This window comes from Camelina sativa, chromosome 7, assembly GCF_030686135.1.
Source record: "Camelina sativa cultivar CO46 ecotype springtype chromosome 7, ASM3068613v1".
Lineage (NCBI taxonomy): Eukaryota > Viridiplantae > Streptophyta > Magnoliopsida > Brassicales > Brassicaceae > Camelina > Camelina sativa.
Genome location: NC_141886.1, coordinates 8,007,384 through 8,034,987, shown reverse-complemented (window position 1 = coordinate 8,034,987; position 27,604 = coordinate 8,007,384). Strand labels below are relative to the sequence as shown.

The 27,604-nt window shown below is 35.7% G+C and overlaps 1 protein-coding gene and 1 pseudogene across 4 annotated transcripts; both read left to right on the top strand.

The window, feature by feature from the left end:
- Window positions 1-487: 487 nt before the first annotated feature.
- On the top strand, window positions 488-1,249 carry LOC104704427 (protein VACUOLELESS GAMETOPHYTES pseudogene; annotated as a pseudogene).
- Window positions 1,250-10,758: 9,509 nt separating this feature from the next.
- LOC104700708 (chromatin structure-remodeling complex protein SYD) lies at window positions 10,759-27,044 on the top strand. Of its 4 annotated transcripts, XM_087457986.1 has the most exons (35): window positions 10,759-10,933; window positions 11,356-11,483; window positions 11,574-11,635; window positions 11,924-12,039; window positions 12,186-12,551; window positions 12,685-12,740; window positions 13,230-13,390; window positions 13,476-13,540; window positions 13,623-14,015; window positions 14,134-14,291; window positions 14,931-15,028; window positions 15,254-15,439; window positions 15,554-15,734; window positions 15,824-16,015; window positions 16,102-16,145; window positions 16,334-16,390; window positions 16,485-16,581; window positions 16,680-16,852; window positions 16,931-17,144; window positions 17,277-17,402; window positions 17,500-17,589; window positions 17,724-17,840; window positions 17,917-17,997; window positions 18,100-18,207; window positions 18,569-18,738; window positions 18,919-18,997; window positions 19,087-19,161; window positions 19,496-19,593; window positions 19,674-19,781; window positions 20,159-20,216; window positions 20,291-20,521; window positions 20,608-21,574; window positions 21,698-21,895; window positions 21,978-26,378; window positions 26,469-27,023. In XM_087457986.1, exons 2-35 carry the CDS (start codon window positions 11,379-11,381, stop codon window positions 26,813-26,815), a joined length of 9,978 nt encoding a protein of 3,325 aa, XP_087314112.1. In that variant the 5' UTR covers window positions 10,759-10,933; window positions 11,356-11,378; the 3' UTR covers window positions 26,816-27,023. The 4 variants fall into 4 exon arrangements, with proteins under 4 accessions (XP_087314112.1, XP_087314110.1, XP_087314111.1 ...); XM_087457984.1 differs by having other exon boundaries at window positions 10,759-10,916; window positions 21,978-27,044; XM_087457985.1 differs by having other exon boundaries at window positions 22,011-27,044.
- The last annotated feature ends 560 nt before the right edge of the window (window positions 27,045-27,604 follow it).

Sequence of the window (27,604 nt, the reverse complement as noted above, 5' to 3'; positions counted from 1 at the left end):
AGCACATTTCTCTCTTAAATTTAACAATTCTCGAAGGTTCAACTTCGGTATTCATGAAAAAAACCATCACAAAACTATCCTGGATTTAAAATTCTTCTTTCTCTAAACTTAGAATTATTCCTCACAAAGTTCCTTGGTCAATAGTATTATTAACCCTCACCTAGTCATCCTCACAACTAAAAGAGTTTATAAATATATTCTCTCTTATTCGATGGAGGTTGCCAAAGATAACTTAGTTACGCATTGAGTAGGAAAGATTTGACCTAGTTAAACCCTATATATAATACACATGTTGCTAATTAAATCTGATGCTAACTAAGAATATATGTTTTTGTAACTCAAAGGTCAACTCTCTTTTATAAATAAAAACTCTATATAGTTAGCTAAGTTACAACTTGGTCAATAAGTTTAGTTTTTTGTATATATAGTTCCCAAAGCAATTCTTCTACAAGGCCTCTGAAACCCTCAAAAACATATCAAGAAAAATATGGGTTCAGGAAAAACTAGGGATAATCCGATTAACCATCGGTGAGACACCCAAGTCATAATCATCCGTTACGGGTCTTCAAATCCCAAGAAAAAGATCAGATCATTTGCTCCGGATGCGAACATGAGCTAATTGGGCAAGCTTTCAAGTGCGCAAAGTCAGAGTGCGATTACTTCTTGCACAAATCATGTTTCGACCTTCACTGTGAGACTCAACACAAGTCTCACCCGAATCACCCTTTGGCATTGCTCTATTCTCCACCGAATGGTCTATCTACTTACACGTGTGATACATGCGGTGACTACGGATCTGCTTTCACTTACCATTGCTCGGAGTGCAAGTACCATATATTCACGTGGGATGTGCGTTTGTTCCCGAGAACGTGGAGCGTGACGATCACGAACATCCACTCACTCTACTTTACAATACACCTTGCAAAGGTCGTGAAGACGGTATGATGTTCATATGTGATGTTTGCGAAGAAGATATGTCGGAGAATCTTTGGGTGTATTATTGCAAAGAATGTGACTATGGGACGCATGTACATTCATGCGCGGCATATGAAGATATTGAACCAAAGAAGGGAGAAGCAAAAGAAGAAGGAGAATCAAGCTCATCGACTTCACATATAAAGTCATTGATGGAGGCTGAGAAAGAGATGAGAGAGATGGCGATAATACATCAACTACAGTTAGATGCTATATTGACGCAGCAGGTAGCTATGTTGGTTCATGGGAACCAAGAAGAAAATATTATTGGTGAATTATGGATGTTGGTATGAGAAAGATAACGATCAACTTCACAACCACAAAACTTTGTTTTAATTTCTCTCTTTTGTGAATTTTGTTTACGAAATAAAACCAAATATATGTGTTATATAATATTTGTAAGGTTTGCAATATATATATTTTTCATGTGGCTTGTTGTAATGTACTTTGTTACGAAATAAAGTAGTCATATAATTTTGCTGTTTGATTTCTATTCGAGAGTCGACCAAAAATTAATATTATAATATTTTTTAAAAACTTGTATATATAACATGAAAAACGGTAACTTACTTGCTTTCCAAAAACAGTCTGAAATACAACAATATCATGTTTATTTTTATTTTTACTAGGTATTAAGCCCCCGCCATATAAAGGGAACTTGTTTTAATAAAATATTTATCACAAAATTTATTTAATATATATATATTTATTAAGTTATTTAATAATAAAATAAAAAAATATAACTTTTAAAAACATTTCTTATATATAAATTGAGAAATATTCTTTAAAAAACTTTATTTTTACATGTGATTAACGGTAATTTAATGTTGACGTGTCGTTTTCAATGAACTTCCATTTAATTATTAGAATACTTTTTGATTAGAATATTTACAGATTTTGCCATTGGTGTAACTTACACATATCTCACTCAATTATTTTGAAAAAAATTATAATTAAAATATGTAAATGAGGGTTACAATTTTTTTTTTGACAACAAAAGATCAGCTCAAAAAAGCCAACTAGAAAGGGATACAAATCTTTACGATTAAATAAATAATGATTAGTGCTATAAACATATGATAGGTAGTTGCATTTATAAAATAATAGTTAATGTAATTAAATCCATATATTTTATTTAGTTTTGTTTTTTATTTTAATATTATATAATTATTAGTTGCCTACAATTATACATTTGAACATATGTATATTGTTATGTTTATTTCCACATAATTATATTGTTAAACATATTTATATCTGTAAATGTTTATATGTTGACATATGGCATCACCATATAGAGTGTTAACTTGAAAGAAATGTAAACTTATTTATTTGATTATTTTGAACTCTATGTTTTGTTTTTAGATTTATTAGATTTATCAGTTTAAATTTCTTTTTTTAATTGCTAAAACATGAATACATTGTATAAAAACACTATAATTTCCAAAATATTGTATTAAAAAATTGAAAAGATATTAATGTTTGGGCAAAAATAATCAATTCGTTTAGAGACTACGAAAACAAGAAATAGATGTTGAATAGTCGTTTTTATTGATCAAAGTCTCGAGCTCATATACAAAAATTCAAGGCACAACGAATCAATCTATAAACCCTAGCCGTGTTTTTAGACTTGAGTCGTGTGTCTTGTGTTTTAGGTCTATTGCTTTGCTCTCGATTATCGATCTCGTGGAGGCCGCTCTCCTTTTTATATAGAGATCTCTTTACCCTAATCCCTTAGGATATGTATTGGGCTTGTCGACTCTATCTATAATAGAGTCGGTCTCGAGACTCTTGGCCCAATGGTAAAGTCGGTCATTAGTCTCTTGGCCCATTGGTAAAGTCAGTCATTAGACTCTTGGCCCACTGGTAAAGTCGGTCATTAGACTCTTGGTCTATTAACAGTTCCAATCATGTGACTTCCGGCCCACTGACAAAGTCAGTCGCGTGATTCTCGGCTTATTGACAAAGTCAGTACAAGCTCTTAGCCCAGTGACAATGTCCGGCACGTGACTCTCAATCCATTGACAGAGTTAGTCACGTGACATTCAACCCATTGACAGATTCGGTCACACAGCTTTTCTCTCATTAGATTGGCAGACTTGTGTAGACTTTTTCATGTAGAATATGAGTTGATTCTATCCAATATATTTGTCAATATTCTCTCTGCTTCTCCTGATTTATCGGGTTTGTCGAACTAATCACAAAATTTATTTATTTAATAGAGAAGATAAAATTATACCCAACAATTATAAATATTAATTGAGGACCACTCTTAAAATGACATAATGTTAATTCGTTCAAATTAAATATTTGAATTCATTTAATTATTTAAAGTTGTTAACATAACTCAAAAATATTTATATAACTGACTTTTTTTTACATATTTATTTTTCTAAAATCAATCATTACTTCATAAAAAATCAAAATTTATCAAATTAGTAGCTTTATTTCTTCTAGACATATTACTACTCAGTCAATCAATAAAAAGATTACCAATCAATCTCAAATTTAAATATAAATAAACAGAAAATTATCACACATTTCATTTATAATTCACTAATAAAAATGAATATATCTATTTTCATAAAGAAAGAGTTGTAAATGAATATATAATACAAATAACTATCGTTTTATAGACAAGACATATTTTATATTTAAAAAAAACTAAAGTTATAAATAATTTGACAATTATAATAGATTATATATATAGTTAGTCCAATATTAAATGTACTTACTATTTATTTTTCTTCGCACAAGATGCTGATTATTTATCTAGTTTTTTTGTAAAGGCAAAAACAATTATGAGTGAAAAATACAATAGAGATTTACAATAAAGAGATGAGACAATCTAAATGACTTCATTAAAAATTTAAAACTTTATTTTTAAGAAATTTCCATGAACCTTTAGTTAAATCAATAATCCTTTACAAAAATACATTATAATAATATATGTTTAGTAATTTTTTAAAAATACTTGCAAATGGTTGGTTAGGAAAACAATGTTTTCTAAGTAACTTAAACATAAATAGGATTACAATTACATGAGTGGTAAATAAACGCAGAGTTTATCCGAGTGATGTGATCTTAATTATTAAACATACAAAATGTTGCAATGGTTCAATTAACCGATTAGGATAATTTCTTTTAAGATATTTTAATAAATAAAAATAATTTATGAAGAATTATACTCAAAGACCAAATAATTAAATAATACAACGATTCATAAATTAAATCAAAATTTTAACAGATTTCTCATAGTGATGAGAAGTCATTCTAACAATTTAGAGAGTAGAGAATGATGTTACAAATTATTTTGATTCATCATATTATGAAAAAAAATCTATGTTAAAAACAAAATTTGAAAATTTCCCAAAAATTTTAATATCAAAATTGCAATAGATTTCTCACAATGATGAGACATCATTTTAACAAATATAAATATAAAGAAAATTTGAATACATTGACGAGAAGTCATTATATATAGATTTCTAAAGATGTGTGTATTTTAATTGAAAAGAAAGTTTGAAATTTCTCAAAAAAAGTACAAATATATAGATTTCTAAAGATGTGAACATTTGAATAGATACAACTGTTTGTAATAGATACAACTTTAAATTCAACAGACACAACTTTTTAGAAAGACACAACAACCGGTGAAATTTGCTGTCAAGAAATAAAAAATAAAAATTTAATAAAAAGGTATAACAAAAAGATGCAATTGTTCTTCGCATTTATTTAGATTGTTATTATTATATAGAAAAGTCACAACTGTTTGCAAGAGACAAAACTTTACATTCAACAGACAAAACTTTCTAAAGAGACGTTACTGTATAGTTTTTTTGTCAAAAAAATAATAAAATAATATTTTTTTAATGAAAAGTCACGATGAAAAAACGCAACTGTTCTTCACATTTATTCAGATTGCTATTATTATAGATTTTTTTTTGTTGGAATATCTGTATGTTAATTGTTAAACTTGAGATCGTTGAAACTAAACTACATTATATTTTCAACCGTAAAACAATGAGAAAAATGTAAAAAAGCATGAACTTACCAAAAGTGGTGAAAATATAATCTAATGAATTATTTAGAAAATCAATAAAAAGTTTATGTTATAACAAGAGGTTTCAGGAATTGTTCTCTTGTATTATTAATCTATCCCATAAGATATAACATATATATAGTGATACAATTTTACGGTTTTAGGTTATACACCAGATCTACTAATGGGCCGATAATGGGCATCCATACAATATAAAATATTCATAACACTCCCCCTTGGATGACCATTATAAAAATATATTCCCAAAATGCGCATATGAGATGCTGCCTCGTTAAAAACCTTACCAGGAAAACCCAATGGGATAAACCATGGTTAAGGGAAAAAGAGTGCAGCGCGCTTTTACTCCCCCTCTTGAGTACATCACTTGAAATATTTGAGATGACTGAACCAATATGATGAAGTAGCTTCTTGAAAGTAGTGGTTGGAAACACCTTGGTAAATGGTTCGCCAAATCTTCACTTGAACAAATTTGTAGGACATGTATATCACCGTACATCACCATTCTTCTACAAGTTGTTGGTCTCTTAGATGACTCATCTTGATCATTATCTTCGTCTCTCACGATCTCATCAATGTATATCAAAGACTTTGAAGATGATAGTCTTTCACCATTGGAATCATAATATTCATCTTCAGGTGTTTATATTTCGCGTGTTCTTCGTTATCTCGTTAAAAACCTTTCATGCAAAAACCCAATGGGATAAAAACCATGATAAGGGAAAAAGAGTACAACCACGCTTATGATCATATTTCTCCCCCTGAAAGCATCATCTTCAGGTTATACATTATGATCATATATATCATCTTTTCTGAACTGTTATAAACAGAACTCATATAATCAACATATATTCTCTCGGGTCATTGAACTTCAAGTCATTTGAACCCCTTTCATATAGAAGATCTATTTGAACTTTAAGTCCAAATCATACAATCTTCCAAACAATCATCTTATACATAAGAGTTATTCATACTCTCCTTGTAAAACTTTCTCTTTCAACTCTTCTTCTTAGTATGGTACTACAAGACCAATTTTCTATGTAAGATAATATAAGCATCTTGAGATAACATCTCTCTCATCAGATATCAAATCTGTAACCTCAAGAAATTTCATGAAATATTCGATCTTACACAATCTAATTTCTCCATCTTTCAGGAGTAATATTTCATCACTGATTATTTCTCCATATATTCCTTGGTATTGGTATATGAAATCTCTACTAGAGATCAAATAATCTTTTCATGATCAACATATTTCGCACTTGTTCTTTTACCTTTCTTTTAACAAGAACCACTTGTAAGTGCTGAATAGACAAGAAACACATATAATTTTTCTTTTAACGAGGTTCAGTAAAGGCCTACGTCCTTAAACTTTCTTGAAAATACTTCTTGAACACAATCACAATGAGTGTTCAATCTCTGATTTACACAACCCTAAGTTCTTCTTTTAGCTTGTTCCCGATTTATTTTCAACCCACTATGAGATACCTAAGATCAACAACAATGATCTACACACATGATTCTCTCATAGAGATAAACTCTCACCTTTTTCTCTCCAAATGTGTCAAAAAGCATCAAGACTTTTTCATGTTTTTACAATATTCTCGAAAACTATAAAGTATTGCTTCTAGCAATATAATTAGCAAGATACTTACTTTAAGGGATATTTTTTTATAGTTTGAAAACCTTATAAATAGACTAATCAAGTCTTGCCTTATTTTCAAACTCATAAGGGATCTATAAAGTTGCTTCCACCATATGAGAGTGCATTTCTCATAATAAATATCAAATATTTATGAAAATCATTGTACTACTACATGTACTTTCTCATAAAGATCCCCTTATGTCCCACTCATTTTACACTTTCAAGTGTAAGGACTACAAGTCCAAATATTATCTCTTTAAGAGACTTAAACTATTTTATAGTTACTTCTTTCAATGATTAACCAATCATTCTTTGTGTACACTTTCAACTTTTCTATTAACCGCGGATTTACGATCCTCGATTTTAATCCATAACATAATCAACTGCAACACTGCATGCAAACATATTACGACGTCGATTTGCTTATTGGTTCCTTTTCTTTCGAGACATGATCGAGACATGACTCAACTTGTTGAGATTTCTTTTCATTATGATTCTCAGGTACATGAATCTCTTTCTTACTCATGTCTTTGTCTCTAGATATCCTCTAGAGATTTTACATAACTCTCTGCTTCCCCAGTGCCATATTAATTTATGCTCCTTTTTTTTACCGAGGATGCTTATATTTGGAACCATAAGTCTATCACACTTCATGCGATCTTTAGACTTATACTAGCAGTTGAACTTATCCTTCTAGGACATTGATATTAATTGGAGCAGAACTGGTATATGTGACTTTGTCACTCAAGGTCAGAAAATGCCTTCTAGCATATTTGCTAAACTTTGCAAATAAATTATCTTTTTCAATTTCTAGCGCACATTTCAAAGTACGATGATCAAGATAATTTCTCTCAATATAATTTTTTTACCAGCTGTTTATTTTCTCCCCCTCATGTTGGAAAAACTGACTCACTAAAACAGTCTCTGCATCCCGAGACTCAAATTCTCGAGATGTTCAATCTTTAAAAGAGTTTCATATTCAACATATTTCCAACATTCATTCAAATTCCATCTTATATAATTGTGGTGGAGCAACCAACATGTATGACACATTTAGATGGAAGATATCTGGTTTCTGACCCAAACCAATTGTAATGAGGGAGTACTCATGATTATTTGTTGGCATGATGCGAATTACTTAGACATATAGAGTCATTTATGTCAATTACTTGGCATGGTTTCACCACCATTGTCAATTAACCAAATACTCTCGCAAACTCCATGTTGCAAGTTAATAACAAACATATATAGTGGATGATCAGTCCACAATTGTATACATACCAGAAAATTGACATTATCCAAATTCATGGGGTCGGTGAAAACCATATAATCGTCTTGCTTTGTAAAGGAGCACACATAATAAATCACAAAAACAACTCTTTAGGTTCTCTAATGAATATTTTCAGAAATTTTTGATTATTCTTTCGCATCACTACTGAACCGAAATGGCTTAACCGGTCATGCCTAACAGTGAGATTTTCACAAAGCATTTTATCTTCTAGATAATGCATGTAATCTCTAAAATAGTTTTATTGCCTTGGGTAATACTTATGATTTCAAAGTATTTTTTTCGCATATTGTCTCAACATGATTACTTTTCAAATCCTCAAGATTTGCTTTTGCATATGAGTGATTAAACTCATTTTGGGTGTGAACATAATCTTATATTTGTTCCATCACCTCTGTATGTGGGATTCATGAATTCTCCCCTTCGAGATGATGACACTTCATGTCTATCAATCTCGATTTGAATCCCACTCTGTAATCAATAACATTCTCAAACTGAGTCATCTATTATATCTTAGACCTTTTAACTTTGAGACTTGGGAGACTATAACACATTAATATCAAATTGTGTTCCATAAACAATAGTAGATACACTCTTCAAGAGCTTTCAATATTTTTTCTACTGCTTATTATTGTAGTAGAATAGTGGAAATTGGCTCACACTAACTTCTTTCATCATCATCATATATAGATGAGATAAGTACCTCATGTACTTATTATTCACTTATAGTGGAGATATTAGTGGACTTAACCGCGACCTTATATATATATCATACCCACATTTATAACCACTTTTATAGCAACTTTCTTATCATTTATTTGACATTTTCTTATTCTTTGCATAAAGTCATATTCAGTTCAATGAATAGACCAAGCCAATAGGATGTGATTTACATCAATATCTCATAATTTTACACAGTCACAAAAAAATGAGATTATAATGTTTTTTAAAAATATTTTTCATTATATTGTGTCTTACACGACAACAATATTTTGTGATAAGTAGAATATATTTTCTCTAATATATTTCCAACAATGATATTATCTTCTATTATAATCTTGGTTATAAGTGGAATTAAGTTGTTTGTATATATTCTCTTATAGGCTTTTAGTCATTTACTTTCTTTAGATTATTCTAAAGAACTATTGAATTTTTATGGTCATATTCTTGGTCTTAAACCTCTTCATAGAAGCGATGCCAAGAAAACATGATCAATAATCATTATTTAATAATTTGTTACTAAATTTTCAATTTATTCACCAAAGAAGGTTGGAGATATGTTTTAAAATATTTCATCATGATATTATATCTAATTTAATTTTGTGATTAAACAGATAAAGTAATTCACAAAAATTATAACAATCATATAAATGAATGTTAAATAAGTATTAAGCATCATATCTTTATATATATATATATATATATATATATATATTAGGGACCTTTTATTAAATGTATTTAAAAATATGTGTATATATATATATCACATTTATATATTATATTTGGGATATATTTCACACCAAAAAAAAATTTATAGGCCCCTTTTAATATAATTTTCATAAAAAAGGGGTTTTGTTTTTTTTTTTTTTTTTGCGTAAAATTTTTGGTCCAAGCAACTTTGCCCATCCCCTCCAAGCAGAGGCTAACTATAACAATAAGCGTGAGAGATATTTTAAACATGAAAAATACTTATCTCAATAGGAAGAATGATTGGAATTCGGAGACACCTTGGCTATAGATTTTAGCGGAAGTTTATCGATCATATACTCGATCAGTAGAGCCGTTTTCCTCTAACGATTCTTTGCTTAATAATCCTCTATGTTAGATCCTTTACTTCAAAACAGTAAGAAATATATAGTCAAATCACAATTTTTTTTGTATAAATATATTTAAGATTTCATAAATGAACGAGTAGCATAATAAACTATGCCTATGTATGTACGATCCCAACGAATCCTAATGAATGAATATGCATAATTTAATCGATCAGAGTAAGCATAGAAATTGATCCTAAGTCAATCTCGTAATAAATCAACATATGGAGCAAATCATTACTCATATTCAGAACACACGATTAAATTGGCCATACAATAAAATAATAATGTTTTCAGTTCGTGAGAATATGAACCAAACCATACATAATTACATAATACAAATTAAATAGATCTTGTAATGTCGTAATTAATGGATCTGTACATAATTAAACCTTTACAAATTAAACCAGTGGAAGGTAAAGGGTGATCATGATTAAGTACATAATTATTCATTCCACGTTATGACATAGCATACGATGAGTACAAAATTATGAATACTTATCTCGATCAAACCGAAGACGTTGAGATCGGAGACACCATCCACGGAGAACATAGGGGTTTTCGGTAGTATTTTCCGGTGAGAAAACACAACGTTGACGGTTAGGTTTTTTTTTTTTTTAAACAGCTAGGGTTAGAGGCTCGTGCTGATAACATATTATAACAAGAATTGTTCTCTTGTATTATTAATCTATCTCATAAGATATAACATATATATATAGTGATACAATTTTAGGATTTTAGGTTATACACTAAATCTACTAATTGGCCGATAATGGGCATCCATACAATATAAAATATTCATAAGAATTTATGATTTCTTAAAAATTCAACCAGTTCATAGTTTTTTCATCCTTTTGGTAAGTGAAAAAAGAATAAACCAATTGATTGGTTATCTTAAACCGATTGATTGGCTATCGTAAACCGATTGGTCGGCCCAAATTAGAGTATTACTGTATATGAATCAGTGGTCTCGTCTCCTGGGACTTAGTTTTTATACACTTTTTTTTTTTTTTCATTTGGGGTAGAGTCATTTCGTGCGCTTTCGCAGAGACGACGACGACGCACACAGCTTCTTCACTTCTCAGTTCTTTACGTTTTTTTCCACCTGAAATTACACTTCTGCTTCGTCTTCCAGAGGTGGATCTCTAACTTGGGTAAAATCTCCCTTTCTGTTTCTTCGTCCTCTTCACTGATGGATCGCTGTTAAGCTATTTAGGGTTTTGTTATCATTCTTTTTTGCTTTTGGGTTTGCAAGTCGCGGGTTTTTTTTTTCTCCTTTTCCTTGCGATTCGGGAAAATTGTTTAGCTCCGTCCCCCAATTTTACGGAATCTGTATGTATCCGCTTTGATTTATTCACATGAATTTTCTTTCACCTCTGAGTTTTGCTTTTAGGTTCATAAATTTTGTTCCTTTGTGATTTACTTGCTCTTGGGTTGTTTTAGATTTAGAGCTATTTTTTTAATCTGTTGGTATGGTTTTTTTTTTTTTTTTGGCAGCCACCATTTCTTTGGTTGGGAATTGTCTTGTTTGTTTCTGAATTGTGTAATTGGTACTTGCATGATCGGTGTGATGCAGGTGATGGTGTAATTTAAATTAAGATGACATCTTCGCATAATATTGAGTTGGAGGCAGCTAAGTTTCTGCATAAACTTATTCAAGATTCTAAAGATGAGCCTGCAAAGCTAGCAACTAAACTTTATGTGGTAATGCGACTTCACCAGGTCTATGCTACTTTGTATTCTGAGCTTTAATACTGTGCTTTTAACTTCATTTATTCTTATTATTATTTGTAGATATTGCAGCACATGAAAACCAGCGGAAAGGAACACTCAATGCCCTATCAAGTCATATCTAGGTATTGTTTTCCTAAGATATCACTAGTTATTTGTTAATAAATTTACTTTTTCGGTTGATTATGATGAGACTATCTCCTTATGCTATGAGAGCATGAGGTTTTCCTACTGATACGGATGCTGTAGCTTTATCCTATCTTGTATTTCTGTCTCAGAAGATTCACTTAATTCATTCACAGCTTGTTAATCTGGGTCTTTGTCTCTAACTGTTATCATGCTTCTGAAAATTTATACTTTTGCTCCTGTTTTTCATTTTACTTCGACTAATATAATCTTTCTAAAACTCCAAGGGCCATGGACACTGTAGTCAATCAACACGGTCTTGACATTGAAGCTTTGAAGTCATCGTGTCTTCCTCATGCTGGTGGTACCCAAACGGAAGATTCTGGGTCTGCTCATTTGGCTGGTATATCCTTTCTCTCCTTTGTTTCAGCTGAGAGTGTGCTAACCAGATACCCCTCCATGAGCTAGGAGTTTTGTTTATCATGTGGGGAAATTGGTATTCTTCTTTTTATTGTGAGCTAAACGTCTTGCATCAATGTGTGAGTACAGGGTCTTCCCAAGTGGTTGGAGTTAGCAATGAGGGCAAAGCAAGTCTAGTTGAAAATGAGATGTCAAAATATGATGCATTCACTTCTAGTAGGCAGCTTGGTGGATCAAACAGTGCATCACAAACCTTTTACCAAGGGTCTGGAACTCAAAGTAACAGATCATTCGATCGTGAGAGTCCATCCAACTTGGATTCTACGTCGGGGATCTCCCAATCTCAAAGAGAGGGCAAGTCAAGTGGAAAGAGAAAGAGAGGTGAATCGTCACTTTCATGGGACCAGAATATGGATAACTCTCAAATATTTGATAGCCACAAGATCGATGATCAGACTGGAGAAGTAAGCAAAATAGAAATGCCTGGTAATTCAGGTAGGATGTTTGTTTCGACGTTGTTTCTTGCAGTATAGAGCATATCCTTTTTAATCTAGCATAGAAGAAGCACCCAATTTTTGTGTAAGCTTTGGTTATCTTATTTGTATATATTGTCGCCATTAAACCTCAGGTGACATTAGGAATATTCATGTTGGGTTGTCATCAGATGCTTACACGACTCCACAGGTATATAACTATTACGTTTCCTGAATCCCTCCAGATAAGATACAAATTATGTACGTAACATTTTGTTTATGAAATCAATTTGAGCCTACCTGAATCTGCCAATTTCAAATATTCTTGGACTATTGTGGTCCACTTATCTGATGCACAAAATCATTTTTAAAAATGTAAAAAGAGATACAGTGCTGGCGCATAGTGGCTTATTCTCCGAAACATTTGTCTATCCGTAGAAGTATTTTTTTTTGTTTCAGTATTGGAAATACGAAAAGTATACTTGCATTTCCCTTGATCTTTTAGAGACTTAAATGACACTAAAATCATTTTAAAACGTAATTTGATTAACCCCTAGCCTTCTATATAAAGGTTTGAAGCTTACTTGCATTTAGTTTGACTTTGGCTCTGCACAACGTCCTTTCCCCTTTTACTTCCTACCAAAGATACCTTGTTTGGAATCTATCCCCTCTATATGTGGCATCTTGTTTTCTATGGCAGTGTGGCTGGCAAAATAGCGAAGTCACAGCAATCAGGCCTCCAGTACATAAAGAAGCTGGAAATAATGTTGCAGCAGAGGGATCACTGCCCTCAGGTTCACCTTTTAGAGAGCAACAATTGAAGCAGCTCAGAGCCCAGTGCCTTGTGTTTCTAGCTCTCAGGTACTTTACAGTCTCCTAGCCAATTGTTTAGTCAATTTGGTGCAATTATAACGCCGGAAATGTCTGGTTAATTTCCTTCTTGTAGAAATGGTTTGGTGCCAAAGAAGCTGCATGTAGAGATCGCCCTTCGAAATACTTTCCGCGAAGATGGTAATTTTGGTTCTCGCTAAAGTTGCTTTCTAATTTACGTTTTACATGCTTTCCCGTGGATCATAATATGCCTCCATTACAGACGGTTTCCGCGGAGAAATGTTTGATTCCAAAGGGAGAACACATACGTCCAGTGATTTGGGTGGCATTCCTGACGTCTCTGCACTGTTGTCAAGACCAGACAATCCCACTGGAAGATTGGATGAAATGGACTTCTCATCCAAAGAAACCGACAGATCAAGATTAGGGGAAAGAAGTTTTGCAAATACTGTATTTTCTGACGGGCAAAAGCTGCTAGCATCTAAAATTCCAGGCTCTCAAGCACAAAACCAAGTTGCTGTCAGTCATTCCCATCTGGCCTTTTCTCCTGGTTTGACCAAACACCCACCATCGGAGATGGTGGGGTGGGCTGGAGTAATCAAAACTAATGACCTCTCAACTTCAGCTGTTCAACCCGATGAATTTCACGCTTCTGGTTAGTGGACTACCTTAGCTAAGATTTTTTTTGAATGATGGTCTTTCCTTTTGGCGTGGAGTATTGTAAACTATTGTGGTTGATAACTCTTCAAACATGGATATATGGCACATATCAGATGAAGAGCAAGGTAATTTGCAACCATCACCTAAGTACACCATGTCGCAGAAATGGATTATGGGTCGACAGAATAAGAGACTATTGGTTGATCGGAGTTGGTCTCTTAAACAGCAGAAAGCCGACCAGGCAATTGGGGCACGGTTCAGTGAGTTGAAGGTCTTTCTCTAGCCCCCTTCTCTCTTCTCATTTAGTTAGTAGTACGTTTTGTTTTCATGGTGATTGAGTTTTGTTCCTGTTGTCAACGTTTTGCATTATACTATTACTTGTTGTTTTTGGTGGTTCTTGTTTTTCTGTGTTCTTAATCTTGTTATTGGAACAAATCCACAATCATATTTAAGTATCTGATTCTGGATAAAGACGTGCCTGACATTGTGATCTCGTAAAATGTTTAGCTCTCCAATGGTCAGCTCTACCCAGTGGAACCTGTCAGACTGATCCCGGGAATTAAATGATATTAAGCTATATATTCAGTTTGATCTTAGTTGGTAACTTCTATTATTTGTTCGTCTTCCAAAGAGAAACACTGATTTCCTTCAGTTTACAAAATTCACTAGAAGAAATGTCCTGTGTTGAGGTTCTTATTTTCCTTTGTCATATATTAAGTAACTACAAGGTTGTTTTGGCCTTGGGGTAATTTTGTTGAAATGACCTTCACATTTGACGGAATACTGGAGAACTAGTTATACTTCACATAGTAGTAACACTGGGAACTAGTTGCTTCTGTCCTTACTTTATTAAGTTCTCACTACCACTTATTCTGGATTATTGCACTGATTCATATATCCAACTCTGCAGGAATCTGTGAGTTTGTCTGAGGATATATCTGCAAAGACCAAGAGTGTAATAGAACTGAAAAAGCTTCAGCTGTTAAATCTGCAACGGCGTTTGAGGAGGTAAGTGTATGTTATTTGCTTAGAAAATATTAGTATAGAGATGTTTCTCCTACTTGTATCTGTTATGCTAATGGGTCGAGCTAACAGGGATACAACTAGATAATCTGTCATTGTTATACTATGGAAGATGCGAACTTCTTTTTATCTATAAAATATGTGCATATACATATTCAACGTGTTGTTTCACCTCTCAGCTGCTAGTGTTTTGTTGACTTGTTGAATCAGTGAGTTCGTGTACAACTTCTTCAAACCTATTGCAACTGATGTTGAGCATCTAAAGTCATATAAGAAACATAAGCATGGCCGGAGAATTAAGCAGCTTGAAAAGTATGAGCAGAAGATGAAGGAAGAGAGACAAAGAAGAATTCGTGAGAGACAAAAGGAGTTCTTTGGGGGGTTAGAAGTTCACAAGTATGTGCAATTAGTTTTCGGACCTATTTCATTCTTCTTATTAGGTGAACCAAATAGTAGCAGATATATTTTATACTGCTTTGTACTGAATCCTTGTTTGGAACCTTGCTTTAGGGATAAACTAGAGGATTTGTTTAAAGTTAAGAGAGAAAGATTGAAGAGTTTCAATAGGTATGTAAAGGAGTTCCACAAAAGAAAGGAACGGCTTCACCGCGAGAAGATTGACAAAATTCAACGTGAGAAGATCAATTTGCTAAAGATAAATGATGTGGAGGGTTATCTCCGGATGGTGCAGGTTTGGTCTTTGAACTGAATATGGAAGTTTTTGGTTTATATTGCTTCTTTGATACTGGTCTGTAATTCTGAATGTTGGTGAATATGTAGGACGCCAAGTCAGATCGAGTAAAGCAACTACTCAAAGAGACTGAAAAGTACCTTCAGAAACTTGGATCCAAGTTAAAGGAGGCTAAATCTTTGACCAGTCGATTTGAGAATGAGGGAGATGAAACACGTATGTCAAATGCGACCGAAGATGAAACTTTGGTTGAAAATGAAGATGAGAGTGACCAAGCAAAGGCAAGTTCTATATCCTAAGAATTCCTTTTTTTATTGGGTGAGCATTCTTCCATCTGTTTCTCATGGTTAAGATACATGTGATGCAGCACTACCTGGAAAGCAACGAAAAATACTACTTGATGGCTCACAGGTAATATTCGACATCCTATAGTTACAGTCTAGACATTCTAAATCTTTAACTTTCTGTTTCGTATGTGAGTAGTTGTCATCTTTCTTGCCTCTTTATTTTTTTCTCGAAAAGGTTGTTATGTTGTTTGTAAATAGAGTCGTATGTGCGTATCATTCCTCATTTATAAATTCACAAAATTTCTTTTGCAGTATAAAAGAAAATATTAATGAGCAGCCATCGTGCCTAGTGGGTGGAAAGTTAAGAGAGTAAGTGAACCATCCGCCTCCTTACTATATATTTGATAACCTTTTGATAATAGTTTTGCGTGGGATGTTTACAACTACAAAACCTTCATTTTAGGTACCAAATGAATGGCTTAAGGTGGCTACTTTCACTGTACAACAATCACTTAAATGGCATTTTAGCTGATGAGATGGGTCTCGGGAAAACTGTTCAGGTATTTAATGCCATCCTATTTGGGATATAGGCACACATGTTAGATTTTCGTATAAAATGCCTCTGTTCCAATAGTTATAAAGTTTTTCTTCTTTGTAGGTTATTTCTTTGATTTGCTATCTGATGGAGACGAAAAATGACAGAGGTCCCTTTTTGGTTGTTGTACCATCTTCGGTTCTGCCTGGTTGGCAGTCAGAGATTAACTTCTGGGCCCCATCAATTCATAAAATTGTTTACTGTGGGCCTCCTGAGGAAAGGCGCAAACTATTTAAGTAAAGAGAGACAAATTTTGTTTTTATTATTCTTTATGTCTCAGATATTAAAGCTCACTATCTCCTTTTTCGTTGTAGGGAGCAAATTGTTCATCAGAAGTTCAATGTCCTTCTGACGACATACGAGTATCTTATGAACAAGCATGACAGACCGAAACTAAGCAAGATTCACTGGCATTATATTATTATTGATGAAGGACATCGCATAAAGAATGCATCCTGCAAGCTGAATGCAGACCTGAAACATTATGTTAGCTCCCACCGACTCCTGTTAACCGGAACCCCATTGCAGGTACAGTTTCTTTCCTTCTCCCTCTCTTCTCATGTTGATATTGACGCATACTCTTGGCTTCATACAATCATTTTGTTACTGTTTTCTGCTATTGGGATCGCCCACCATCTCATTATTTTACATCTGTTACAGAACAACTTAGAAGAATTGTGGGCTCTGCTTAATTTCCTGCTGCCTAATATTTTCAACTCGTCAGAAGACTTTTCACAGTGGTTCAACAAACCATTTCAAAGTAATGGAGAAAATTCTGCTGAGGAGGTAGCATTGACTGTGTTTGATATTAAAAATCTAACTATTATACACTTCTTAAGGCATCGTGGTATTAACTACATGTGTATGGCTGCAATCTGACTAGGCGTTGCTATCAGAAGAAGAGAATCTACTGATCATCAATCGACTTCATCAAGTTCTTCGACCATTTGTGCTGCGTCGGCTGAAACATAAGGTTTACAACATAATATCACCCTTTTATCGCTATAATGATATTGAAAGATATCTTCCAATGCATTTATCTCAGTTATTTTTTCTGAACTTTTATTTTACATGTTTATAATTGTGTCGACTAACTTATTTTGGTAGGTTGAGAATGAGCTTCCTGAAAAGATAGAGAGATTGATACGCTGTGAGGCTTCTGCTTATCAGAAGTTGTTGATGAAGAGGGTTGAGGATAATTTGGGCTCGATTGGAAATGCGAAGGTGTTGTTTTCTGCTCCAAGTGTTGGCAGTTTTGTGATTATGTTGAGTTATGTCTTAGTTTTTTTTCTGTTTACAGTCTCGTGCAGTGCACAACTCAGTAATGGAGCTTCGGAATATTTGCAATCATCCATATCTAAGCCAACTGCATTCAGAGGAGGTAATCATTTTCATTCTCTGTGGAATTATATATGTAAATGTAATGAATCGCTGGTTCCCACTATGGAAAATCCTAATGAACGGCAGTTTATTTTTTTGTTAGGTCAATAACATAATTCCTAAGCATTTTCTGCCCCCAATTGTAAGACTGTGTGGGAAGCTTGAGATGTTGGATCGGCTTTTGCCTAAACTCAAAGCGACAGACCATCGGGTAATGCGTTCTCTATTCTCCCTTGTGGTGATAGGATAACTCTAATAATTTAATACTCTAAAATGCGAAAGCTGATTATTGAAGCTAGAGTGCCTTACGTAATTGCATTGCCTTCGCTCTGAAGGACTATGATTCCTATCACCAGAAGTTTTTGGAATTTTGTTGTGTTTGGATGTCTATTAGTATATTTTCCTTTTTTTTGGATGCTTCCATATCGCTTTATGCCGAACTTCACGTCCTCAATTATACAATTCTCTGTTATTTGTGAAATGCACAAAAATATCTTAGTTTGTAATTTGTTTTTTGCAAAACCTTATAAATGATGTTACTTTTTCTTTTTGGTATCCATGAATTCCCGCAGGTTCTTTTCTTTTCCACAATGACGAGGCTTCTTGATGTTATGGAGGATTACCTCACCTTGAAGGGGTACAAATACCTTAGGTTGGATGGGCAAACATCTGGGGGTGATCGTGGTGCTCTTATCGATGGTTTCAACAAGTCGGGTTCCCCATTTTTCATATTTCTGTTAAGGTGATGCATCATATATCGTGGCCTGGCTTTCTGTAGCTCTAATCTCTATCAGGATGCTCCATGTTCACTCTTAATAGATTTAGTTATGTTCCGAAATACTACAAGTTGTAAACTTTTGGGCGTTCAGTACTACTAATATGTATTTGTATGTGATTGCTAAAATCTTTCATGGAAATTCAGCATACGGGCTGGTGGAGTAGGAGTAAATCTTCAAGCTGCTGATACTGTGATATTATTTGACACCGACTGGAATCCTCAGGTTAGATATAACATTTCCTCATATTTACTATAGTTGAATACTGTGGACATCTGACCAGACTTGAAGCAGCACTTTTTTATACAATTCAGGTGGATCTGCAAGCTCAAGCAAGGGCGCACAGGATTGGCCAGAAAAAAGATGTACTTGTTCTTCGTTTTGAAACGGTAAGTTCATTTATTTATTGTGTTCGAGGATTTCAAGCATCTGAAAAATTGGGTTGATAATTCAATGAAACCTTCAAAGTCAAAAGTTCACTGAGTTTGTGAATGGTTGTAACTTTCACCCTGGTGTTTTTAATTTCTGTTGTTTCATCATTGGGCTATCTAATGTAGTGTTTCTGTCCTAAATCTATGACTGTTCAACTGACTTATGGGGCAAATAGAAATGTGCAGTACTCTTGGGAAATACCAATTGTTTCTTGGCTGTTCCCGTTCAATCGATATATAATCAAGCTGTTTGAACTGTTTGTTTGTCTTTCTTCCTTAATTGTATCCTAAGGTAAATTCGGTTGAGGAGCAAGTCAGAGCTTCAGCTGAGCACAAACTTGGAGTTGCTAACCAGAGTATAACCGCTGGCTTCTTTGACAATAACACAAGGTTACTCATGAGACATCCCTTTTATGCTTCAACAAGTTTCAACTACCAATTCTCTAAAAAATATTCTTACTTTGTAACAGTGCTGAAGATCGTAAGGAATATCTGGAATCCCTTTTGCGTGAATCAAAGAAAGAGGAGGATGCCCCAGTATTGGATGATGATGCCTTAAATGATCTTATAGCTCGAAGGTGACTGCTCTTTTTCATATCGTTTTATTTTTCAGATATATTACTTGTGCACATATTTTAATTTTATAACTGCCTATGCATACATGGTTGTTAAATTATCATGATAGTTTTGTTCCTTTGCATGTGCACTGTGATAAATCTAGCAATTCTATAAGATTACTGCCAACAGTTTGTACAAATTATTTGCACTTTCTAACTGTAAACAATTATCTGCTATCGTATCTTTACATAATATTTTCTATCTGCATAGCATCTACTAGTTTTCGTCAGGTGTGATGTGTTAATTATTCTCAAGTAAGATAATTTTTTTACATTTCCATGCATCTCGATTTTTTTTCTACTTTCTTGCAGATCTGACATGTTTGTTATCTTTGTAGGGAGTCAGAGATTGATATCTTTGAGTCCATCGACAAGCAAAGGAAAGAAAATGAGATGGTATGCTTGTTCTTATTATAATTTCGGGTTATTTCGTTTTATGATGTTTATCTGAAAAAGCTATGGCCCTGCAGGAAACATGGAATACCTTGGTACATGAGCCAGGGTCTGATAGTTTTGACCATATAACACCTATACCCTCCCGGCTTGTTACTGAAGATGATTTAAAACTATTATATGAAACAATGAAACTCAATGATGTCCCGATGGTTGCAAAAGAATCAACTGTTGGCATGAAACGGAAGGATGGATCAATGGGAGGCCTGGATACTCACCAATATGGAAGAGGGAAACGAGCAAGAGAGGTTTGTTGAGTTATCTTCATAATATGATCCTGCATGTAGCATTATTGCGTATAACCATAGAATGACAATTATTGCAACTTCATTAGGTTCGATCTTATGAAGAGAAATTGACAGAGGAGGAGTTTGAGAAGTTGTGTCAGACTGAGCCACCTGATTCTCCCCAAGGCAAGGGCGAAGGAAGTGAAAAAAGCTTGGCGGATGATACATCTGTTATTCCATTTGAAACCTCTATTAACACACTACTCCCTACATCTCCGACACATGCAATAACTTTACAACCAATGGAACCTCTAAGGGCACAGCCGCAGCCCCTGAAAGAAGAAACACAACCTATCAAACGGGGCCGTGGTAGGCCGAAGAGAACGGATAAAACCTTGACTCCGGTATCGTTATCAGCTGTAAGCAGGACACAGGCATCAGGGAATGCTATATCACTGGCAGTAACTGGTCCTGATTTTGGTAGTCCGGATAAAAAGCTAGAAGCAGCTTCTAATTCTAGTTCGTCTCTGGCCCTGACATCGCCTGATTTATCTGCTCCTCCTGGATTTCAATCATTGCCAGCATCTCCTGCTCCTATGCCAGTAAGAGGTCGAGGTAGGGGAAGAAGCAGGGGGCGTGGAGCAGGAAGGGGGAGAAGAGGTGAAGGTGTATTGCATGGTTCCAACAGTTCTAGTACCCAGAGAACTGAAACCGCTGCATCTCTTGCAAGGGATCCAGAAGCCACAAACTCTACTCTTCCTCCTGCATCTGAGATTGTTTCTAGAGTCCCTAAACCTAGTGACGGAAGTACTTCGTATTCTGATCCAGTACCTCCTGTGCGTTCTGTAACTACTGCAGTCCAATCAGACAAAGCAGCAGATAGTAACCTAGATGCACCACCTGGGTTTGATTCAGGATCCCATGCTCAGACGCTAAATGTACTTGAGAATTCATTGGAAAGAAAAGCAGCTGCTGTAAAGAAGAGGCCTTTGATGCAAGGTGTTAGCTCCCAGCATCCAGGACTTAATAAAAAGCCACATGATTTGCCAGTCTCCACTAGCTCTACTTTGTCGGGTAAATAAATCAAACATCACTTTCTAGGTTTCATATTCATGTAGGAGGTGTAGTTATAACTTGCATGAGGATGATGGAGAACATAATGCTGACGAGAATCTTATTGCCATATTATTTTGGCAGGTGCTGGCCCAATACAAAATCAGAGTGCTGTCTCTTCTGTTTGTGATGGATCCAAAAGTCCTTCTGTAGCCTCTGTTGAGGCTGTAAGAAATAAACATCCAGAGGGTCGAACATATACAGCTTTGCCAGGTGTGACAGCTGCACCTTCTGATGCTACTCTGCCAGTGAGTTCGCAACCTGGTGGTTCTACAGTTGAAGGTAATAAATCTATGAAGCATCGTAACTTGCTTAAAACTTTCTGGTTTCTAAATCTTTTCCGTGTTGTACATGTCATCTTTAGCTCAAGAAGCCAGTGTTCCTTCTCTTCCTACAGCCGTTCCTGCTAAGAGGCGAGGCCGCAATTTGCCAAGTAGAGGAGAAACTCCCAGACGCCAAGGAAAGAGGCGTGGCCAAGCTTTACCTGCTACTGATGGCTCTTCTGGTAGGAGTACAGGATTAACACCACAAATAGAGGTCAAGGTTGGTAATTCATCAGGCACCAAAGCTATATCGGCTGGAAATAAGTGTGATGCTGTTGCCAAAGAACAACCCCACTTAAGCCAGTCAGTTGCATCCGATATTCACTCTTCTTTTAGCTTGGGTCAGGAAAGTAGAAGAGACACCTCTGGTACTGGTGGTTCTACTAGGAAACAAACTGCTGATGTAACTGATGTTGCTCGTGTCATGAAAGAGATCTTTTCAGAGACTTCCCTATTAAAACATAAAGTTGGAGAGCCTTCTGCAACAACGAAAACAAATGCGCCTGACGCACAATCCCTAGGTGAGATGAATTTGCACAGAGTTGAGACCCACGAGGCAGAGAATGAAATCCAATCTGCGAAGCGAATGGAAGAGGATTCTTGTGGTGTTAAGACTCAAGAAGCTCCATATAACTTGAGCAAGGAAGAAATTTTTTTTTCAGATGTTTCTCATCCTGTTCCTGGTAATCTGACAACTTCAGGTTCAGTTGCAAACAAGGATGGTGACATTGGATCGACTAAGGCTATTTCCGAGAATGACCTTGTCAAGATTCCGGGTGGTGAAGTAGATTCTTCTGTGATATCACTCACTTTGGGAAATGCTTTTGCTGCTAAGTCGTCTTTGGAAAAGTGCTCCACAGATCAGCTTGTGGAAGAAAAATTGTCTCAAGATACTGTTCATGATGAAACATACCGCGTGGGTGTAGACCTGTCCGAAGAAACAGCATCTTCAGTGAGTTATGTTCGATCTGAGCCTATTGCATCTGCGTCGACAACTGCGGAACCTCTACCAACTGCAAAGTTGGAAACAAATATTTCTTTTCAAGTGGAAGGTGACAGAAGAGAAGACGAGGATGGTGAAAGAAGAGAAGCTATCCTCCTAAGTCCGGAAGAAAAGACGAATGTTAACTCCAAGATTGAGACACATTCTGAGGACCTTCAAGACAGTAGAACAGATGAAGTTCCTCATGTTGATGGAGAATCTGTTGAAATTGCAAATCAGACGGTGAAAGAAGATGAGGCAGCAAATTCTGTTGAAGTTCAATCGTCTATGCTGGAGACTGATGAATTGCCTAATGTCGGACAAAAGGGTCACAGTAACATTGACATGCAGACATTGGTTTTAGCTACACGCAAAGAGAACTCTATGTCCCTTGACGATACAGATAATGATCTTATATCTAAATCTGCTGATACAGAACAATATCCTGAAGAATCTGTTTCGGTCCAACGTGTTGATAGGCCTAAAGTTGGTACTGCTGACACACAGATGGAGGATACCGATGATGCCAAAATTCTAGTGGGCTGTTTAGTTGAGAATGAGGAGAAAGAGAAAACTCTTCAATCCCATATGCCCAGTGGTGATGCTGTTAGCCATACCCCTTCTGAGAAGATAAAAGATAGTGAAGGAGATGATTTACATGGCAAGTCTCTAGTTCCCTGTCCAGCAATGGAAGCGATGGAACATAAGGGGCTTGAATCAGAGACACATGCTCATACAGAATCAAGTGGTATTGATAGGGAAAATGAAATATCAGAATGTCTGTCTGATGGCGAAAAAATGAATATTTCATCTGAGCAGGTCCCAGATGCATCACATGATTTAAAAGTGCCACAGGATCCATCAGATATCCCCCTAGTTGGTGGGACAGACCCTGAACACATGCAAGATAATGCGGATGTACCTGCATCACCTCACAGAGCAGCGCCAAACATTGTGGTTTCCCAGTCTGAAGGAAAACAGTCTCCAAGTATCTTACCGGACGATGTGGCAAGACAACTAGAAAGTATGTCTAGTGACGAAAAAATGAATATTTCATCTGAGCAGGTCCCAGATGCATCACATGATTTAAAAGTACCACAGGATCCAACAGATATTCCCCTAGTTGGTGAGACAGACCCCGAACACTTGCAAAAAAATGCGGATGTACCTGCATCACCGCACAGAGCAGCACTAAACATTGTGGTTTCCCAGTCTGAAGGAAAACAGTCTCCAAGTATCTTACCGGACGACGTGGCAGGACAACTAGAAAGTATGTCTAATGATGAAAAAATGAATATTTCATCTGAGAAAGTCCCAGATGTGTCACATGGTTTAAAAGTGTCCCAGGATCAAACAGACGTTCCCCTAGTTTGTGAGAAAGTCCCCGAAAATTTGCAAGTGAACGAGGATGTGTCCCAGTCTGAGGAAATTCAGTCTCCAAGTATCTTGCCTGACGAGGTACCAGGACAACCAGACGCTGGCAACTGTGAGCAAGTGGATACCATGCAGAACAGTACCTATATTGATGTTGGCATAATTTCAGGTAAGACGTGTGAGCCTTCGTCTTCTATCCAGTCTGAGGATGAGAACAGAAATAGCTTATCACAGTGTCAACCGGCAGAAGTAGTTGAACAAAGGGATTTAAGGGATCAAATATGCACAGGGTCTGTGGAATCTCAGGTAGAGATAACTGCTGCTATGCTTGAAAATAAATCAGCTAGTATCCAGCCCCTGCAATCCATGTTGGTTGATCAAATGGATACAGAAGAATCCAAAGATCCTTGTGTCGCTAATATTTGCAACGCTAATTTAAGTGTTGATGCGTCTTTACAGCAATTAGCTGATATCCACGCCGAGCCATCCATTTTGCTTGATCAAATGGATACTGATGAATCCAAAGATCCTTGTGCCAGTAATATTTGCAACACTGATATTAGTGCTGATGTGTCTTTACATCAGTCAGCTGATATCCAGCCCGGGCCATCTACTTTGGTTGATCAAATGGATACTGAAGAATTCAACGATCCTGATGCCAATCATATTTGCAACACTGAAAGACGTGCTGATGTTTCTTTAGACCAGTTAGCTGATATCGAGCGATCATCATCTGATACAGTTTTGCAAAAGGACATTGAGGATCAAGATCAAGTTGAAGCTGCTGGATGTGAGTTAGTTGCTGTCTCGACCTTAACAGAACCTCAAATTCCATTACCGCCATCCACAGAGGCAGTGGTTGCTGAAAGTACAGAATCCCCTTCTTTCCTTCCAATGACAGCGGAAGAAAATGCCGAGAGGCAAGTAGCTGATATCGAGCACTCATCGCCTCCTACAGTTCTGGAAAAGAACATTGAGACACAAGATCAAGATCAAGTTGAAACTGCTGTATCTGAATTAGGTGATGTCTCTACTGAATGTTCGGCAGAACCTCAAGTTCAATTACCGCCATCTGCAGAGCCAGTGATTGCCGAGTGTACAGAACATTCTTCGTCCCTCCCAATGATGGAGGAAGAGAATGCTGATAGCCAATTAGCTGATATCAAGCCCTCGTTGTCTCCTACAACTGTGGAAAAGAACAGTGAGGATCACGTTCAAGTTGAAACTGCTGGTTGTGAGTTAGTTGATGTCTCTACGGGATGTTTATCAGAACCTCAAGTTCCTTTACCGTCAGTCGCAGAGCCAAAGGGAGATATGCACACTCACTTAGACGAAACAAAGAAATCTGAAATCGTGGTTGCCGAAGGTACAGGATTCCCTTCATCTCTCCCAATGACGGAGGAAGAAAATGCCGAGAGCCAATTAGTTGATATCATGCCCTCATCGTCTCCTATGGTTGTGGAAGAGGATCAAGTTGAAACTGATGGATGTGGGTTAGTTGATGTCTCTACTGGTTCTTCGGCACAACCTCAAGTTCAATTACCGCCATTCACTGAGCTAGTGGAAGGTACACGCGATCATTTAGAGGCAACAACGGAATCTGAAACTGTGGTTACTGAGAGCCAATTAGCTGATATAGAGCCATCATCCTCTCTTACAGTTGTGCATAAGAACATTGAGGATCAAGATCAAGTTGAAACTGCTGGATGTGAGTTAGTTGAAGGTTCAGAACCTCAAGTTCAATTAGAGCCATCCGCAGAGCCAGAGGAAGGCATGCACGTTCAGTTAGAGGCAGCGAATACACCTGAAACCTCAGAGCTACTGGAAGGTACACGCGATCATTTAGAGGCAACAACGGAATCTGAAACTGTGGTTACTGAGAGCCAATTAGCTGATATAGAGCCATCATCGTCTCTTACAGTTGTGCATAAGAACATCGAGGTTCAAGATCAAGTTGAAACTGCTGGATGTGAGTTAGTTGAAGGTTCAGAACCTCAAGTTCAATTAGAGTCATCCGCAGAGCCAGAGGAAGGCATGCACGTTCACTTAGAGGCAGCAAATACACCTGAAACCTTGGTTGCTGAAGGTTCAGAATTCGCTTCATCTCTCTCAATGACGGGTAAAGAACATTCAGAGAACCAATTACCTGATAGCGATCCCTCATTGTCTCTTACAGTTGTGCAAACAAACATTGAGGATCAAGATCAAGTTGAAACTGCTGAATGTGAATTTGTTGATGTCTCTACGAGCTGCTCGTCAGAACCTCAAGTTCAATTACTCCCATCCCCAGATGCAGTAGGAGGTATGCACGTTCACAAAGAAACCGTGGTTGCTGAAGATACAGAGACACCTTCATCCCTCCCGAAGATAGAGGAAGAAAATGCTGAGAACCCATCGGACAGGCTTGACGGTGAATCCGACGGTGCAAATGTTGCTATTGTTGAAGGAAGTTGTGTCGAGCCAAGTTTACTGGTCACCGAAGAGAGCAAAGCAGAGGAACCAAAAGACAATGATAATGTTTAGTTCATTTCTTCTACATTAAGTTGTAAAACTTTGATTATCAGGAACACTTAGTAACACTTTATTCTATTGTATCGTTTTGAAGAATGAAAGCCGTAAATTAAGAAGCTTGTATCGCCTAAAAAAAAATAGTTTCCTATGTTCTGTCGAAGATGTGTAGACTGTTCAAAAATTATAATTCGTATTCTCTCAAAAAATTTCATTACCTTAGTCATGACTTCTTTGGTTTTCCTCATAATCCTTATTGTTCACTAATTTTTACCGAAGAAGAGCAAAACAAAACGTGAACATTTTGGTTGTATTATGTGATAAAAGAATAAGAGAAAAGTATAATATTGTGATAGTGCAGAGATTGCGACTCTTACTTTGAGGACCGCATTAATACCAAAAATGATGAGTGTAACAGATGTGGATAGTTGAGACAGTGTCCACAATCTTGGCTTGGACAAGAGACGTGGGCAAGAGAGACGGCTTTAATATTTAATATTTTTTTCTATGAACATTGGAATATTCCCTCTCAATTTTTACTTGGATAGAAATTAATTTTTACCATACATATTATACTGTACTAATGATAACGCGGATAAAAATTAGAAAAAAATTATTGAGAATAATTAAATAGTAATATACATGTTTATAGATTTTATTTTGTAATATTTTAATATTGAATCTGAATCTTTCATATTTTATTTTAATATTCTCCATTTCTATTATATAAGAGTTTTAAGGCTATTTTTACTCTATTTTATAATATTTTTTCAATTTCTATATATATTTTTTATTAATATAACA

What these genes read in the sequence shown, in the direction of transcription:
- LOC104700708 (XM_087457984.1), top strand. Translation starts at nt 11,379, where the DNA reads ATGACATCTTCGCATAATATTGAGTTGGAGGCAGCTAAGTTTCTGCAT. An exon ending in GGGGGGTTAGAAGTTCACAA is followed by an intron (nt 15,440 to 15,553) that starts GTATGTGCAATT and finishes ACCTTGCTTTAG; the next exon opens with GGATAAACTAGAGGATTTGT. An exon ending in TTGTTCTTCGTTTTGAAACG is followed by an intron (nt 19,162 to 19,495) that starts GTAAGTTCATTT and finishes TTGTATCCTAAG; the next exon opens with GTAAATTCGGTTGAGGAGCA.